Source organism: Thermobia domestica, chromosome 13 (assembly GCF_964235325.1).
Source record: "Thermobia domestica chromosome 13, izTheDome1.hap1.1, whole genome shotgun sequence".
Classification (NCBI taxonomy): domain Eukaryota; kingdom Metazoa; phylum Arthropoda; class Insecta; order Zygentoma; family Lepismatidae; genus Thermobia; species Thermobia domestica.
Window position 1 is genome coordinate 187,323,045 of NC_137466.1, and position 19,493 is coordinate 187,342,537.

General features: G+C 36.8%; 1 protein-coding gene across 4 annotated transcripts in view; it reads right to left on the reverse strand.

The window, feature by feature from the left end:
* The window catches only part of LOC145668857 (protein LZIC-like), a 68,385-nt gene that overhangs the window by 4,773 nt on the left and 44,119 nt on the right, over positions 1-19,493 (reverse strand). For all 4 annotated transcript variants that reach the window (XM_081737074.1, XM_081737071.1, XM_081737072.1 and 1 more), the window contains exons 2-5: positions 11,930-12,033; positions 9,558-9,693; positions 8,278-8,433; positions 6,141-6,258 (exon numbers count right to left, since the gene is read on the reverse strand). In XM_081737074.1, the coding sequence (XP_081593200.1) occupies positions 6,141-6,258; positions 8,278-8,433; positions 9,558-9,693; positions 11,930-12,030 (511 nt within the window). In that variant the 5' untranslated portion in view covers positions 12,031-12,033. The remainder of the gene's footprint in view (positions 1-6,140; positions 6,259-8,277; positions 8,434-9,557; positions 9,694-11,929; positions 12,034-19,493) is intronic.

Below are 19,493 nucleotides of genomic sequence, written 5' to 3' on the forward strand. Positions count from 1 at the left end.
TATTGATTTTTCAGTATTTGTAAAAATATTTTAAATTGTAAAGTTCAATGTTCAAATGTCAATGCACCAGGAACATGGAAGAAAACTTAAAACAAAGCAAAGGCATTACTCAAAAAGAACGTAAATGCAAACGCCTGAATATGTTGTAACGCGAAAATGTTAAGAAACAACTGACACTGTAATTTCCTGTGTGTTTTCAAGGAATGCTTAGTAGGGTACACGAGTTGTCAAAATTTCATCTGACGCATACATCTTGAGTAAGCCATGAGGTGACGAACCATCTGATGTCAAAATAATAAAGAAAGAAACCAATTCAAAAATGAGAACAATGAATTAAGGAAGTGTTTAATTCAAATAAAATATTAAGATTGGGATGATCTGTGGTCAGTGGTCAGTTAGTTAGTAGAAGTTCATTCACCTTCAGGCCAGGTCAGTGAGGTTCTTTCACTCGTCATAAAGCCATCCTTCATCTTGAGACTGGACTAAGTTCGGTCCTGAAGTTCTGTCAGACAATCATCTTGGAGTCTTGAAATCATTTTTTATCATATTGGCTGAGAAGTTACGTATTATTCGAGACTAATGTTGGTCAAGTCAACGTACATCTGATTCAAATATCACCTAGAGGAAAGACGAGAGGCTGCAGCCGCAACAACCACCAGCATGTAGAAATTCATCAAGTTCAACGCCGCAAGAATCACCAGGAGTTGTCAGGTTCAACGCTGCTGATACCAAGAAGGGTTGTGAGGTATTCCAGTACCGGTCTGAATTATAACACAGGGTATCTACTAAAAATCCAAAATGAAATTTCGTGACTTTTTCGTTAACCTTTCTTTACCAAACCATAAAAAAACTAATAACAGTACCTATATTCTTTAGCATTTATCTTATCTCTACTTTTAAAGGCTGTTCTTTGGATTGATAAAAGGTTGGTATCTTCTCACAGTTGAATAAACTGGCTAGATGCGTAGGTAGTTCCGGCGATGCGGTGAGCTTTGTGTCGCCACTGCTCAATGATGCCAGCTGAAGGACAGCCTCAAGAGCGAATTTGAACGTGAATTAGGCCGAATTTATATGCATGCGATAGAAGCGTGTTTTGTTTGCGATTTGGTAGCGTCTAAAGCCGACAATAGTCATTTTTGGCGGTGAATTTTGATATCTTATACAATAAAATTTTCCAGTCTGTACTTATATTTGTACATATTTTTTTAAAAAAAATGGTGACCCTAAAGCTAAATTTCTTGACTTTTATGACCGTCTTCTGATTTCGTGACCGATAGACACCCTGTAACAGGTTAGTCTTGGTCATTATGTGATGTTGCAATCGTTGGTAATTTGTGTATTCTGCTAGGACGACTTGAAACACACATCATCATCATCAGTAACATTAAGACTACATTAAACACTCCTCAAACACTAAAGTCTTTGTTTTATTTGAACACTTACACAGCGAACCAAAATGAGGTTAGGCTGAGTAAAGTAACTATTCACAATAAAGTGAGTAGAAATTGCTGCTTCACTCTGGCATCAGAATAAAGTTAGTTTTTATCGCCCCTACAATATACCAAAGAGAGGAGGAAGTGAAAATATTGTAATATTCCACGTGGTATTGTGTACAAACAATACTTTACACTTGTGTATATACAAACTCCGCCACATGGTTTTACGTCAGGATACTACGCACCACATGGATTCACCACAACCAGAAGATGATGGACATTTGGCTTCTCCTACGAAGCAGACGACGGCATCGGAGCAGCAGCGCCACCGCCGCCTGGAGCCCTATAAATTTGATGGCCGACAGCGGACTAGTACCAGTTCTCTGGTGTCCCTCCTACCGTTTGCCACGGAACATTACGAGTAACCTAACCCCAAGCCTCTAGTCTGCTACGGGACTCTTGGCTTTTCCTTTCTCCTGGCTTAGTCTGCTACGGGGTTCTGTAACTAATAACCTCCTCACTGCTTGCCACGGAGCTCTGGAGATCCCCTCCGCGACCTCACAGTCAAGGAATACCTATTTCTAACCTAACAAATTTAGAGGAGAATAACTTTGTAGTATATTTGTAAATACTATTATCTAGTGAATTTTATAATAAAAGCCGGTAATGGGAGTCGAACCTATATAGGACAGAGTTTTACAAGATAAAGATACCATTCTAGCATTCATTCATCTGGTAAGACTGAGAAAATTTAAATCAATATAGTCCAACGTGGCATCCAAACTCAGAATCTCCTGACTGTGAAGTGAGAACATTAGACTTAATGGCGTGGTAGGATTTTTATCAATTGATCACAAGAAAAGTTACAGACTCCCATTAAGATGACAAGAAAGTTTGAATACAGGTAAGGAATTTTTAATACAGCTTTACGAACTAGTTACTAGTGACTCGGTGGGATACCCGTACAATTTCTTCATATCAAGTAAAGAGGTATTAACAACGTTAATATTGTACAGATATATAATTTACAGGGATCTTTTACCGGCTAAGGAAATTTAAAGGCAGCAATTTAAGATCAATTAACACTATTTATACAACGGAAAACTGATCAGAATATGTAGTTCGATAAGAAGAGAGATTTCTTGAAGGATTTTCACTGAGAATGACAATTGCTCGTTGAAATGTATGCGTCAAGTTTTTATATGGTTGATTTGATGAGTATTTTTTCTGAGAAATTAGACGCTCGCCTATGCTCGTTACTCCTTAATTGTCGTGCACAGCTATTCCCAGACCCAGAAAGAATGAAAATAAAATGTATTTGTTTTCCACCTAACGGCTAAAAGATTGCAAAAGACCAATAACACAAGTGATCAGTGATCAGCACTGCACTTTATCGTTAATAATAATAAAAGAATATATGTGTGTGTGTGTGTGTGTGTGTGTGTGTGTGTGTGTGTGTGTGTGTGTGTGTGTGTGTGTGTGTGTGTGTGTGTGTGTGTGTGTGTGTGTGTGTGTGTGTGTGTGTGTGTGTGTGTGTGTGTGTGTGTGTGTGTGTGTGTGTGTGTGTGTGTGTGTGTGTGTGTGTGTGTGTGTGTGTGTGTGTGTGTGTGTGTGTGTGTGTGTGTGTGTGTGTGTGTGTGTGTGTGTGTGTGTGTGTGTGTGTGTGTGTGTGTGTGTGTGTCTCATAGATCTTCAACAAGATCAAATCTCGTACGAAGCCGTGTTTTCAATTTTCGGCTCAGGAAGACTGGCGGACAGGAATAAAAAATCATGGACGTTTTTCATTGCTTCTACGAACACCTTTCTGTATTTATTAAGCGGGCTTACATAACAGCAAAGGATCAACACCCGAGCAACTGAATGGCTGTGGGGATATTTCTAAAAGATATGCTGTTTCCTCTCTTTTTATTCAGATTCTGAATGAAGACTCGGCAACGAGGAATGCTTACGGGTAGTTATCAATAAATTAAACCCCTCCATTTAACGAACTAATTGAGACGAAAGGGTGTCCGCAAAATCGATCCGCTAAATTGTGAATTGTGTTACAAACAAAAATTTACACTTGAAATTGTGCTATACAATGTGAACATAAAATATTTAATGTGTATACCGTATTAGTCTATTCAATTGCGTACTGGAATAGTAAAACAAAGGATGCCAATCTTGTCTTGTGTATGAACTACTGTCATTATCATGCCTCGTCCTTTACAAATCAAGTCGAAGTTTTGCCTCAACAATATCTTTCCACCAACTACGTTTGCTTCATTAGTCTAATTCTGTCCGTTGATTTGAGGTCCGTTAGGTGTCACTCCACCGAAAATGGCACGATGGTAGTTGCATAACCGTCGTGATAATTCTGATAATTTGCATATGTTTTGTTAACACAATGGTACAATTAGAAATATCATATTTCATTCCGTATACCCACGGCGGCCATATGTCCAATATGGTGTGCAACAAATCGTGAGAAAAGCAGGAGGCATGCGTAATACATCTCTCAAATGAAGAGGAGTATACATATGAGACGAACACCACTGGATTATGAAGTGACCTTTAATGCAGTGCTAAAAACTTTTTACTACCTCAAATAATACCACAAAGTCACAAGTGAGCATCAGCCAAATTATCATTTTTAAGCCCCAAAAATTTTGGGAAGGAGTAGAGGTAAACATGTACTATATGGACTTCGTATTTGTCTCCATGCAATGTACAGCTGGACGAAATAGGAGATCGTAGCAATGAATAGTGATAATTTTATCAGGTCAAATATGGACATAAACGGAATTTTGCCAACCATTGCACTTGAATATCTCTGGTGTGGACAGCGCAAAAATTCTGAAACTTACGCTAAATGACTTCTTTTAGTTCATAATGCACTTATGGGAGAAAAAAAAAAAAGAAGTTTAGTGTCGGCAGGTATACAAACTGTAACGCTGGAAAGTTACGTATAAAACGTCCAGATACAGGGCAATGACAAGTATTTGTTTCAACTATAACACGAAAGAAAATGGAACTAAATATGATTAGAGCAGCAAAATATCATGTTACTAACAAAGCATGAACAAAAAACAGATCTTAAAAGGCATGGTGATAATCTAATGACCATGGGCGGCGATTAGGGGGGCAGCTGCCCCCCCCCCCCCCCCTTTTTAAAAAAAAAAAAATTACCCATTAATGTAATATTTCCAGTTTCATTTGGAAATATAAAGTTTTGTATGTATTATTGGTTCATAGAATAAAAATGGTGCCATAAAATATTTGTCGTTCCATGAGTAAGTATTGGTTGTCTTCCCGTGGAATTAAGAAAGCTACAGGAATTGCGTTTGAACTGCCACTAAAAATGGCCCAAAAATTAACCTATTAGAGCACCACAATTCGAGCGTACTTTTAATTTCTTCTTGCAAGGGCTCGATATGTTAGCCGCTCTGGAACTAATTGAGATAACATTTCGCAAGAAAAGAAGTCCTTTTCAAGTTATTCTTTAATTGCACAAAAATCAACAGTTCCTAAAATGTATTTTTTTCTTTCTAATAATAAGGAATATTTTGATTTGATTTTTTCCAGTTTAACATCCTGTTCCGCCGCCACTGCTAATGACGATGCATTTGTAACAGAGAAACTCGTTGTACCATTTATCTATAATACAATAGCTTCTCCCTGTGGATGTTGTCAATTCCAAAGATGTAAGTATTTCGCAAAACATATGACAAAGTTGACTTCGCACAAAACATGTGACACCCAAGAGCATCAGCTGACTTCGCTTATGATGCTCTTGGTCCCGCTGGTTTAAAGAACCGAACGTATAAAACATTATGCTCCAAATTGACATCTTTAACCACTGCCAGTCACCCTGGTGATTATAAACACATACCACATGTGGAAGTCTTGGATGTGAAAATCAGAACAACAGAATTCCGTGGGCATTGATGTTTCTGTACATCTCCATATTCATTTGAATTTGATGTTTCATATCATCGCAGCGTACTTGTGCTAAGCGGTACAAATCTGTGTTTTGACGTGATGTGAAATACAAGTTTGCATTTGGTAAATCTTCTCTCAAGGATAGAAGGATTAGCTTGTACAGCTGCCGTGGATACGAATATGTAGTTGATTCCTGTAATATGTTTTTAACATAATTCATACATATCTTGTACGGCCATGCCCATGATCTGGTTTGTGTATGCTATTTGAAGACTAGCTTCTGACGCTTCTCGTTTGGTTGTACCACTACATTATCGCACGGTTCAGAAAGCTAGAACAAAATAATTACACTATGTAAGTAAAACTGTGTGCATGTAAAAATATCGGACGCACAAACGCAAGCTGTTTCTACATCGTTAACGGGCTGCACACTGGTAGTTCTGCACTTTGCGTGTAATAATCTTTAAGGAAGAGCGTTTTCGCTAGAAAACGTAATCTCCGCTCCCTTAAATAATGTACTCATTCACGCGTCACCTGCAGGCGCGTCACGATTGGCTGTTTTTTGTTCAAGCATCTTGCAGGACCGACCTGGGATATGTTGAATTCAGACATTCCCACGGTCCTAGAGATAAGTGAGGCATCACTGTCTCAAATGAACAAAGAAAAATGAGAAAAAAGACTTTTATTGCACAAAAATTATTCCAATGAGCTAATTTCACTAAAATAAAAATAAGGTTCCACATAACGTAAAACATGACTATTATAAAATCAAAATCAACATACCTGTTTCATCAGATACTTGAACGAAATGCGTTTTCATAAGTGAATGACTCTCTAAATAGGCTAGTTCTGAAGAGTTTAACTTCTCTCCCAAGTGTTTAAGCGCATTTAAAATTTCTACCTGTAAATACAAATTATTCCTATTCTGTACAGAACAACATTACAACATAAAAGCAAAGAAAAGCTTCTATGATCTTAAGGATAAATTTCTGCATCATACAAGTACATTAACGCACATAGATTATGATCTGTAATATATTTTTTTACAGTTATTTCTTTACTAGCAAATGGAATTGCCCCTTCTAGCACAACATATTTTGTATTCTGTCCCCCTGCATGTGTGAGTTCTCTACACTAAATATGTGAAAATGAATGTTATTTGTATTTTCACATCAAAAGCTCCGAATATCGAATGGCATTCTTTTTATGGCCAACAGCTGAAAAGAAACACATGATAATAGTAAAATGATGCCTTCTTCGGAGTTCAATTTTTTAAAATTATATTTATGTAACTCCCTCGCAGCTATATATGTCTTTGGCGCGGGAGACCCGGCTTCGATTCCTGGCTGAAGTTCATGTGGGTCGGATCTTACGTTAAGCTATAGGTCCGTCTTATATAGCATCACTGCTGAAAGAACAATATATATATACAACACAAAAAGGAATATGAATATATATTTCCTTTTTGTGTAGAAAGCTGCTAAATAAATTTAAATAGTAAATTATAAATTATGTATTGCATCTTTGGCAGCGATGAACAAACTATTATACGTATTTTATTCTTTTACATGGATAGCAAATCATAAAAATAAACTAGTTTTGTTAATTGTAAAACTAGCTTTGTAAAAATAAACAAGTACGGAAATTAAAAGTAAAGTAGAAGAAAAACAACAACAATTATTTCAAAGAAACTAATTTCGATATTCTATTGTACGTGCATATCCTTGGCTCTTGCTGGACAGTGGCAATGAATTTAATCCGCAGATCAACAATATAGGTGGGACTTATGCCTCCAAGTCGTGATGGAATTTGTGCATTTTACAACATAGTGTATTCAACGCGGGCTCCCTGAATTGCGCAAAGACTTTGTCAACTTTCAAACATTGTGTCCATACTGAGGTATGCTTAAACGGCTGAGTGACATATTGTATCATGATATTAATAACATATTATATTATGGTATCATGATATTAAACTGTTTTCACGTTCCAAATAATTTAAACAACACGGTTTTGTTTGTTTGTTACAATACACTGTACGCATACTGGCTCATTTACTTCGAAGTTCTTGACGAATATTCGATATTAGGATGGTCCTTATTTTTCAACTTATAGTTTTTTTTTTTTTTTCTCTATCTCTTCCTAAAATGATTTCATATCAGACCAAAGTAGCCCATGAGAGATAACTTTGGTTATTTGAATGATGGTAAATGGTGCCCCAAATGACCTTAATTTCGTGTCTATTTACAGTATACAATATGAAGCAAAGGCCTATAATAAACTCTTGTTAAGTTGGAAACAGCTGGAAGGAGTATGACCATATCTTGCAGGGTAATGGAGGTAGAATCGCTTTCTATTACTCATGGTATTCTCATGGTGTCCATTGGATTTAGGTTCAAAATTTTTAATAGGAAGGTGGTCATATGTCGTACAGTTCTGCGGTAGCCTTTTACCACCAACACAAATCTGACATTATTTTTTTTAACTTATCTCTAATCATTCAATACTTATTACATTCAAAATATAGGTTTATTAACACGCGGTTCTACCTCCATTATCCCAACTCATAAGGCTCTATTACAGTTGCCTCGTATTTAAACTGCCAATGCATTCAAAATTTAGGTCGCTTGGAGCACCATTTAATATTACTCAACCAAGCTAAATTTTTTCATGAGGTTACTTTAGTCTGATATGGGTCCGGGTGTGCAACTAAACAAAACTCGGAAGTCTAAAAGTAATGATCACCCTAGTGGATACACATTCTTACTGTCAACTGTACATTTCGCTCTCGTATACTTCTCCACACAAGCCTTTACTTATGAATACACACTTTATACAAGTTTCCAACATGAATTTTACTTTTATTATATAAAGCATAATAAATACACAGACTGGGTTATCATATAAAAAGTAGGAAATACCTTCTGACTTCGATGTTGATCCCGGGAAAGTTTTCCCAGACGTTCATCTCTATCAATCTCTGCCAACCGTTGTCGTAATTGTCCTGGTTCTCTTCTAGCAAACATTCGAATGACGGCTGGTGTGTGAAATGCTTCACTAATAGCTGCCTGGGTGGCCTGAAAAATAATAATAATAATAAATACTACTACTAATAATAATATATATACCGTATTTACCTGTGTATAACGCACAACCTATTTCATTAAAGAAAAGCGGGGAAAAAAATCTCGTATACAAAGCGCAACATAATTTACACTCACGAAACTACCAGCCATTTGTCCCAAAGCTGTTATGTGTATCGAAAGCGTAAAGCATACAATAAATCATCTGTTGCAATGCGGACCAGGACGGAGTAGTTCGGAACAATTCCTGACCGAATCTGTACTCGTAATTTTTATTTTTGCCTGTTGGTTTTTAGTGTTTGTAACTTCTAAAACAGTGGTTCTCAACCGATGTGTCGTGACACTGGTGTGTCACGCAGTCCTCGTGTCGCGAAATTTTAGAATTTTGAAAATCATGAAGAATTTAATAATAATCAGTTAAAATTGAGACAGACTGTACCAGTTAACACCTCCAACGGTAGCGATAATACTTAGTGCTATATAGAATCATTATAAAAACTAATTGGTTTCACTATTACAAAGATATTTTTATCATTAAAATATCAAACAAGTGTGCCGCAGTGTCCTGGATGTTCAGTAAAGTGTGTCGTCAGGAAAAAAAAGGTTGAGAACCACTGCTCTTAAAGAAAAATCTAACACACAACAATTTACTATTTTGTAATACCAATAGAACAGTGAATTGACATTTCGTACTTCCAATAACTGAAGTCTGATGAATATTGTTGTCAAACTGTTGCTATGACAACGTTGAAAATTCGCTACATTTACCAGAAATAGGTTGTGAAATAAAGATAATCTGAAATAAAAATACAGTTCCGGACATACTTTTGCTTTAAATGCAACACAATTTTTTTACTGATCAATTTGTGATCCATAATAACAGTTCCATTCTGCATAACTAAAAGCACTCTGAGATAATCAAGATATCAAAATTTGAGTCAATACAATAAATAAATAAATAAAAATCTCTCTTTAAGCTGCGAAATAATTCCTGTTTATGAACACTATTTTTCTTTCTCTTTTTATCCAGAGAAAAAAAAAATTCTTCTCTAAAACATTCGATAAAATTTAAGCTCACATAATTTTATTAAAGTAACATTAAAAAGAAAAACTCTTACCAGTTGCATTGAACTTAGTTGGTCCACTAAAGTCACATTTCCTGAGATCAATTTAGATAAGCTATTATTGAAATCCTTAAGCTGCGCTAAAGTCTCAGCTTTTGTTTCTGCATATTCACTAGCATCCAGATCCTCACTGTATACAGAAAAAAAGGAAAGTAATAAGACAAATGCATTTTTATAGAACAAAAATTACAGCCATTTTTACAAATGTATGGAGTACTGTATTAAACTTTCTCACTCCAATTTTCTTAAACTATGCTACAGTTATTATTATTCTTAAACTATGTTATGCTACAGTTATTATTGAAACATTTTATCGTGAAACACGAACAAAATTATACGGCGTTTTCGGGAAACTTCCCTCAAAGAAAATTCAATCCCCAAAAGTAAACTTAAGAAAGAATTTATGCCATATCTTATAAAGTTATTAATGGAATATTTGTTTATAAAATATCAATAAAATTGCTTGAGACTTATTCAGGATTGCCAGGGATTTTTCAAATCAATTTTCCCTGACAATTCTAGATAAGACCTATTATTTTCCAGACATAATTCCTTCCTCCAAAGAATGAATGAATTGAAAGCTCTCCACAACATCCACCCACTACCTTCCATTCACTTCTCCCCTTCCCCTTTTGTAAATACATACAGGGGTTGGAAAAAAATCTAAAACGTTTGCAAAAGTGTGAAAATCATAGCTAGTACGGTGTGGAGCCTCCTTTTGCGTCGAAAACAGCTTTGATCCGACGTGGAATGGACATATACTGCTCCTGAATCGTGGTGTGTGGAATTTTGTACCACTGATCCTCCAAAACATGCTCCAGTTTCTTAAGGGATGCTGGTGGAGGGTAATTGGACCGAACACGCCTTTTTAACTCAGACCACAATGGCTCAATGATGTTCAGAAGTGGTGATTGTGGGACCCAGGGAAGGTGTGATAGCTTCTGGTCATGCTCCTCGAACCATGATTTCACCGTTTTTGCAGCGTGACAGGGTGCCAAATCATCTTGGTAGATGCCATCACCATCAGGGAACAATATTTGGGCCATAGGTAGAACCTGGTCCCCCAAAATGGCCTCATACGCCTTAGCATTCATCATTCCATGCAGGGCTATGATGGGACCTGCGGAAAACCACGATATCACTGCCCATACTGTAACAGAACCACCCCAATGCTTTACAGTTTGGGAGCAGACAGTCTGTATCATAGGCCTGCGACGATGTTCTCCATACGTAAACACGACCAGTTGTTGGAAACAAGGTGAAGGTTGATTCATCGGACCACATTAAGTGTTTCCACTGCTCATGAGTCCACGCCTTGTGGTCATATGTCTGGCCACTGTTCACCTCAATTGCTGCCTGAAGATCTTCTTTTTGTACATGTGTTGGTCTTTCGGCACGTGGTGCGTGTTCGAGTGTTTCGTTACCGTCCTTAAACTTATTAAACCACTGCTGTTCTTTCCGCGTAGTCACGACATCCTCACCAAAAGCCTAGTTACATTGTATTTACTTGACTCTATTACATACATATAATGCAAACGGATACTACCGTTACAAATTTTTCCAGTTTACAAAATTATGCGTGCCGAACCAGGAGTTGATGTATACCATAAAAAAATAAGAGGGTTATTTAAGGGAAGTCGAAAACGATGAAACTATTTATTAACTTTAGAACTAATTGTTTTTAACCAGTAAGTAGGAGAAAATAATGACAAAGTGAGCGTCTTGTAGGTTTCTTCCATACCAGCTTTTCTTCTGAATCGAAACCTCTGTCTCGTTTGGGATTTAAATTACGGGTCTGCTATCCTGACCATGGGCACCCGAAGGAGAAAGGCAGGGTGGGGACACCCGGCTCACGAAAATGTATACGTAATATAGCAAACCACGTATATTAAATACCAGATATAATACATCAACCATGGAATGCCCCACCCCCCTTGAAAATTTTCTTTGGGCGTCCATGATTTAGACGGAGGACCTTTGGCTTTATCTTCTCCACTATTCTGGCATCGAGGGACTAAAAATATCAGTTGTGTACGAGTAGTGCAAATCAAAGGCGTACACATGCATAAAGAAATCGATTATACAATTGATAATTTAGATCAAATTTAAGTCTGAAAGAAACCGATGAAATATAAGTATCACTGTTAATATTATACAAATTGGAAAATGATTCGGAAAATATATCGGTAAATATCGGTGTCCATTTGTCGATACCGATACTCCCAAAAGTGGAAGATATCACTGATAATGATATATCGGTACATCCCAATCTTCAGGATTTTAATATGGAGAAATACGATAAAATCGAAAATACGAGAAGAATAGGTGCATATTGTTGCATAAACAATTTATTTCTACTTTCTTACCGACATTCTTCTAAATCCGCCAATTGTTGCACTAATCTATCCAGTTGTTCCTCCAAATTCTTTTTCAGTTTTTGAGTTTCTGCTTCTCCACGAGATGACATTTTCTACCAAAAAATTAAGAAATTATTGGCAGTACAGCACCATCATATATATATTAAAAATTATATAATTCTACCAAGAGTAATCTTAAAAATAAAGAAAGGTCATTTATATCAAAATTTTTATCATTATTCTCTACTTATTCCCTAATATATACATTTCTTATTCTTGTTACATAATATAATGTAAAACAAAACATATCTTAATATTACAGAAATGAACGGAAAAAATTATCGAACGCGAGGAGCATAAGCAAGCGAGTGTACTTACAAATTCTTATAATTCTTTTGTTTCATCATCGAATTTTTAGACACAGACATTCGTCAATTGAGTTACAGATGTGTTGCCTTTTTAGAGCAGAATTGAACAGACGAAACCTCTCTATGTTGGCTATCATCGATTCCACTGCCAATTGGTTAATTTAAACAGGTGGTCAACTTTCAGAAAATAAAGGATTTTAGAAATAACCAGTTAAGAATGCCCGAAAAGCATTCCAGAACGAACTTAAAAAGAATTTTTTTTTTTCGAAATTTATATGAAATTGCATATTAAATTTATTTGATTAAATTCAATAGATAATACAATATACATAATTATTGAATCAATAAATAATGACGCAATGAATCAATAAATAATGGCGCAATAATTATTGAATCAATAACTGGGAATTGATATTGATCAACATCAATACCCAATGACTTACGTTCCCGAGATATGGCTCCTTGAAGCGGGGTTTGAAAAAACCCGGGTTATTCTGAAAAAAGCCCAACCCATCTGGGCCCATATGGGTTTTTCGGGTATTTTCAGGTTTTATTGGGTTTTTTCGGGTTTAATTGGGTTTTATCAAAATATTTCAATGTCTTTGGGGTAAAAGTGTTAAAATGTGATTTATATTTCAAGATTATCATTGTCACAACTTGCAACAATTTTCTAATCACTGCTGTTTTGAAAAAATGGCCGCCATTTTGAAATTTTACGTTGGATCATCGCCAAAATATATACAGCTAATTTAGAGTATCTCGTGCTTCTACTCTAAAAATTTCGACTTAAAAGACCGAAAATTGTGCTTTGTAGCGTGCATACCCGCTATTTTGAAAAAAAAATAAATTGTCACCATTTTGAAATTTTACGTTGGTATGCCGCCAAAATCTATACAGAAAATTTAGTGTGTCTCGTGCTTGTACTCTGAAACTTTACACTTAAAAGACCGGAAGTGATTCCCTGTAGTATGTGTGGTACAAGCAGACGAACGCTCAGCAACAAATGCAGATTGAATCGTCCCAGAAGCCTCAGTGACGTTTGCCAAATATGAACACCAAATATATTAATTTAACAGCGTAAAATAAATGGTTTTTATTGTTGAAGTTCACTTTCGATACCTTGTGCGTTCAATTACGGGAATTTCCCGAGCACTTGTTGCAAGAGGGATCTTTCCAGAAAATTAATGTAAGAACATTAAGAAAGATATAATTCATATTTTATAAAATAAACTAGCTTCTGGCTAGCTGGGGGCTCTGCCCCCAGATCCCCGAGTTTGCTCGGCCTACGGCCTCACATTTCTTATCTATTGCCCTTTGCATCAACAGTGAATTTCGTGAACTTGCTCTTCATATTTCATGAATCTGCCCACCCGGGGGCATCGCCCCCCACACACTGTCTTCGCTCGGCCTACGGCCTCGCATCTCTTGAACCCACAATTCTATCATTTCTTTTCCTATTTCAACTATTTAAAAGATAAGATTTTGTGTCCCAAGAAAACGCCCATTTAAATAACAAGGGAATTTCTTCATCACCCTTTAGACCCCTAAAAATATTTAAAATATTCACTTTTGGCTATTTTCCTGTCGGTTAATCCTGGAATGCTATAATCATGCAAAACTTCATCATTCTAATCATGCTGGAAGGGCCTAAACATTTTGAAGTGTAGAAGACGTCTCATATAAATAACATGGGAAAGGTTTTTCAGTTCCCCATAAAACTACTCTACGGTCGGAAATTTTTATTTCTGATGATTCACTTCGTAACGCTAACGAAAACATACAGCCATACCGATTTTCAAGTTTTTATTCCAATTCTAAGTACCTAAAACATGAGATTATGTCCAAAAAAGGCCCATTTAAATAACATAGGGAAATTCTTCATCCAATCTTTAGACCCCCTCAAAATTAAAAATATTCACTTTTGGCAATTTTCCTATGGGTTTGTCCCGAAAAGCTACAATGATGTCAAATTTAACCATTGTAGCCCTACAGGAAGTGCTCAATAATTTGGGGGTGTAAAAGGTGTTCCACATAAATAACATGGGAAAGATTTTTCAGTTTCAGATCCCCTCTTTAGACCCCCTAAAAATTAAAAATATTCACTTTTGGCAATTTTTCTGTCGGTTAGTACCGGAAAGCTACCATCATGCCAAATTTAATCATTGTAGCCCTACAGGAAGTGCTCAATAATTTGTCAGCTCATGTAGTTTTATATATAGTTAGGATGTTTCAGAATGTTAAATGAAATTAAATATGTTCCAGCATAAAATAAATAGTTTTATTGTTGAAGTATTCAGTTCCGATGCTTTGTGCGTTCAATTGGGGGAATTTCCCGAGAACTTCTTTCGGGACGTGTTTTTTTTTTTTTTTTTTTTCCTCCTCCCTCGAAAATACAGCTCCCTTTACTGTACATCGAAACTTCCACTAGTACGAAAGTTCGAATTCAGCACTTGAAATAGTAAGCGGTACGTAGTTCGGAACTCTGAGCATCGAGTTTTTAAAATTTGACGAATTTTTACGCTTTTGTTGGTGTTGATTCTACAGAATGCTTATTTGAAGAGTACCTACAAATAACTGCACTAAACTGTTGTTGTTGGAAAACTAAATTTTACTGAAGAATACTTGTGTTACCATCAAAGGTAAGAAATAATACTAATAGTTTTACTAATGCACTACATGCTTACTGGTAGTACCGGCATCTATGGCTTTAAACGCGTCAAACGTATGAGGGACAACGTCCCTCGGCGTCGCCGAGTTGGCGAGCACATTATTCACAGAAAGTATTTTCTAAAGTATAAAATTGCATTTTTTTTCCCTTCAAATAAGCTATAAGCATAATCCGTACATTAATTTGTTACTTAAAACTTTATAAAGGTCTTGTGTTGAATGTTGTATACTTTAACGTGAAAGCATTCAATTTGCCCAAGGAAAGTCCAAAATCTGATAATAATCACTTTCAATATGATCACTTTGGTTGCATCAATAATATATTAACAAAAAGCTCAAAAACCCAGCTGGGTTTTAAGGTGGGTTTTTTCGGGCTGGGCCCACTTGGGCAAACCCTGCCTTGAAGACACTACCCTAACATCTAAAAATAAGCACCAAAAATTTAGAAGTGTTAAATCTACCGAAATCGAAACTTTTTTGTATAATATCTGAGGACCGGTAAGAGTGACGTGGAAAATTCTATCACTTCTTTCAGATAGCTTTCGATGCTTCATCGAATGGAGGGCTCAAAATTGAAAAATTCACAAATAACAGGCAGACAGACATAAAAAATTCAGTAACGAACTTTTTAAGTTCGTTGAAAACTATTATAGATCGTAATAAGCATTTCTAATGAAGCTATTAATTATTATCTATAAGTTATATTAGATTGTGTTTTACAAATAATACATAGTGAACTTCATTTCTGGAATATGAAAATATCTTATGAAATAAGCATCTAATTTTAGTTCGTCATTGGCATATAAAATCTTGAACATGCGAATTAGCTCCAAAACGCTACGCCACACTGTTTCTTTTCTCTCCTCCACCTACGACAGTAGATTAGGTAAGTTTCAGGAAATACTCAAAACATCCACATACTCTCAGTACTGAAACACCAAATGCTAGCCATTGTGCGTGTGGAAAATGGCTGTTCACCAGCAAGCAACAAACAAAAGACTTGTTTCATTATCTTCTTTTTCTACCTATCTTATTAATACTAAACAACATGTATCTTTTCTCTCTCTTGCTCCCTAAGGGAAAGTAGAATTCGAAGACGTGGCGAAAACAAAAGGATATTTGAATCCCTTTGGACTGATCCACGAAACGGTCTTGCAGTAAAGAATATGAATGGGAAGTAAAATGAAATTAAATGTAATCTTTGAGTTATACGTCCTACAGTTATGCCAGCTAGACTAAAGGAGACGGTGATGATGAGAAATGAATGAAATGTTGGAATGAATAAAGTGGGAGAAAACGGGAGAATCCCGAGAAAACCCACGAACACGGTGTTTGTCCATCACAAAGCCCACTTGGCGTGAGCTAGGATCGAACCAGGACATAACTGGGAAGTCTTAACAGTATTAAATAACAGATACACTTGCCGAATAGTTATAAAAGCAATAAAGTGTACCACCTCTTGCTGTATTTTTGGAGAAGTTATTTTCAACTATTTTTTTCTTTCATTTTTTTTCGTTTCAGTTTACTGACCATACACCGCCAACGATGTGGATGGTGCCGAATACCCGTGGCCTCACTGTAAGTGATTCTTCTGTTTTCACAGCTCACTGCTCTGGTAAAATGTCTTCACGCATTTGAAACCGTGTTCCCACGCAACAGCTCCTTCAGTTTTGATATGAAGTTCAGTCTGGTGTATAAGGTGGATTATAGAGGACTTCCCATCTCCATCGTGCCAGAAGATTCTGCACCCACGTTGCCGTAGGAGATGTCGCGGTGTCATGAAGGATGAATGAATCGAATACACGCTCAGGGCATTTTCCCGAATAACCACTGGCATATACAGTATGCGGCAAAACAAACAGTACTAAAATCACATCGTTGGCATTTATTTATTTATTTGTTGTACAACATAATGAAACATAAAAAATCTTGTCAAATGGATGTCAACTAAACGTTACTCAACCCATATTGTAAATTTAAGACGACTCGTGCCTGCATATCATGTGTTCAAAATGTTGACCATTACATCGCGCACATTCTTCCTAGTGGTCCTAGAGATCGATGGACACGTTAGTGAACACGGGTTGCTCGAACGACAGAATAATGAGCGAATCTTCTCTCTGAACTACTGCATACTGGTAGAGGGTTATCTGTTCGGAAAATTGCTTCCTTCAGCATACCCCATATATAGGCGTCTGGAGCCCTGAGGCCAGGGGAGTGGGAAGGATATGGAAAATCCATTTTGCGGGAAATCAACTGATGTCCAAACTCTCGTGGGCAGAAGGACAAGTGACCCAGTTGCAATGTGGGCGGTAGCGCCTTCTTTCTGCATCCATTGTTATTGTAACGACAGATTTTTGGTGCGGCGGAAACCTCGCAAAAGATGCAAGAATGGATCAATAAGCAACTGGCGATCGATGTAGTGATCAAGGCACACATGGTTTTCATTACCGAATCATATGTTACTAATAAAGATTCATATACCATAGCTCCAGAGCAATACAGTACACGTGGGCGCTCATCTCCTGCAGTGAGCTGCTGCTCCACACCGTATGAGCGGAAATAGTGCTCGTCAATAAAACACCTTCTCCTCTGTTGTAAGTAACATTACCTTTGCGCCAACTGCACACTACGCTAGTTCACACACGACTGAGCACACGTGTGACGGTCGCAGCTCATACCATGTTGCATCTGCGCGCCATCCGTACGCGAATTTCAGTACTGTTTGTTTTGCCGCATAGTGTATTTCTGGACTTTACGCATAATTGTAACGGTTTGTAATATTGTAATTCGAAGCAAAACACACATGAAACGAACAATTCGTTGTACCCATTTTTCTCGTGTTACATTATGATGGGGATATACTGTATCTGTTCCTATAGTAAGTTGGGGCCTATCTTTATTTTAGGTATCTAATTGAACTATTTGAGTAGCACAAATTGGAAAAATATTAAATAAACTTAAAAGAAAAATAATAGACTTCAAAAGAGTACCACAAGCCGATTTCAACAAAAGCGCTAAACAGTAAAAAATAATGAAAACGCTAAAAAGCAGAAAGTAATAATAAAGCACTTAAAAAGAAAAAGAACACTATTTACTATTATCTACATGAATAATATTTTTTTGCATGTCCACTGTCCACGCTTCTCACTGACAGGGAATAGACATAATATTGTTACGAAAGTTGCTAGTCTACGAAGGCCTACGACGGCTTCTAGACTATCGTAGTCGACTGTATAACACATATGGAAGACCAACAAATAAGGGGAAAAAAAGATAATACGGTACCACCTGGAGCAGAAATTAACTGTCATAAAGAACAGACGGCAGTAAACAATGGTTTCTCATATGCCCATAAATTGAATTTCACAACATTGGCATTAAAAAGGACTTTGAGTTCATTTTGAGTTTAACGTTCCTTTCAGCAGCGAGGCTATATGAGACGGAACCTACTGATTAACGTGGAATCCGAACGACATGAGCTTCCGCCGGTAATCGAACCTGGGTCTTCCACGCCAAAGGGGCATTAAAAATGGAACTGTCAATTAACAAATTGGGGTAAATTTTGCAAGTGTTAACTGTCGCAGATAGCGGCTCCGAAATACAAAATTTATGCAGAAATGAATATAATCAAACGAAAATGAAATGAAATGAAATTTTTAAGTTTTACGTCCAACGATTATACCGGCTAGGCTAAAGGAGACGGTGAAAATGACAATTGAACGAAAAAGTGAAATGAAGAAAGTGAGGAAACGGAAGGACCCCGAAGAAATCCAGGAACATGGTGTTTGTCCACCATAAAGCTCACTTGGCGCGAGCTGGGATCGAACCAAGTACACTATGCATCAGAAGTGAATACTTTACCACTGAACCACCGTGGCTCTACAATCAGATTAAATATCAGGATGAGAGTAACAAAACGGTAATCAGTGTAGGGAGAAAACTAAGTTCAATTCTGGACTATATCAGCTCGCGTGTTTATGAGATACTAGCATATATTTCCCGCTTCGCTGGGTTGAAATGAAAGCTTAAATGCATAACTCCGTATCTTGTGTGTGTAGTACCCGTGAAACATACTGTTTTAGTTTCAAATGGCATCGATTTAACCAGTATCGGAAAGATCATTGATCATCTCGGCGACCCCGAAAACCATGGATTCGACACTAATATTGGTCATTTTCGATATATATATATATATATATATATATATATATATATATATATATTTCCCCCTCCCCATGTTGCGGGCCATGGCATCGGAAGTGTCATCGTTCATCTCAGCGACCCCAAATATGTGGATTCAGCACTAATATCGGTCATTTTCGATCATTTTTAAATATCTCTTCCTCCCTTCCCCCAAGTTGCGGGGTTGAATTTGAATTTAAACGGGATCAAAAGTATCACTGTTCATCTAAAGCGACCCAGAAAAATATAAATTCGACACTGATAGTGGCCATTTTCGATAATATATCCTCCTCCCACAAGTGGCGGAGCTGATTTTGGTTTTAAACCGGATTGGAAATAACACTGTTCATCTG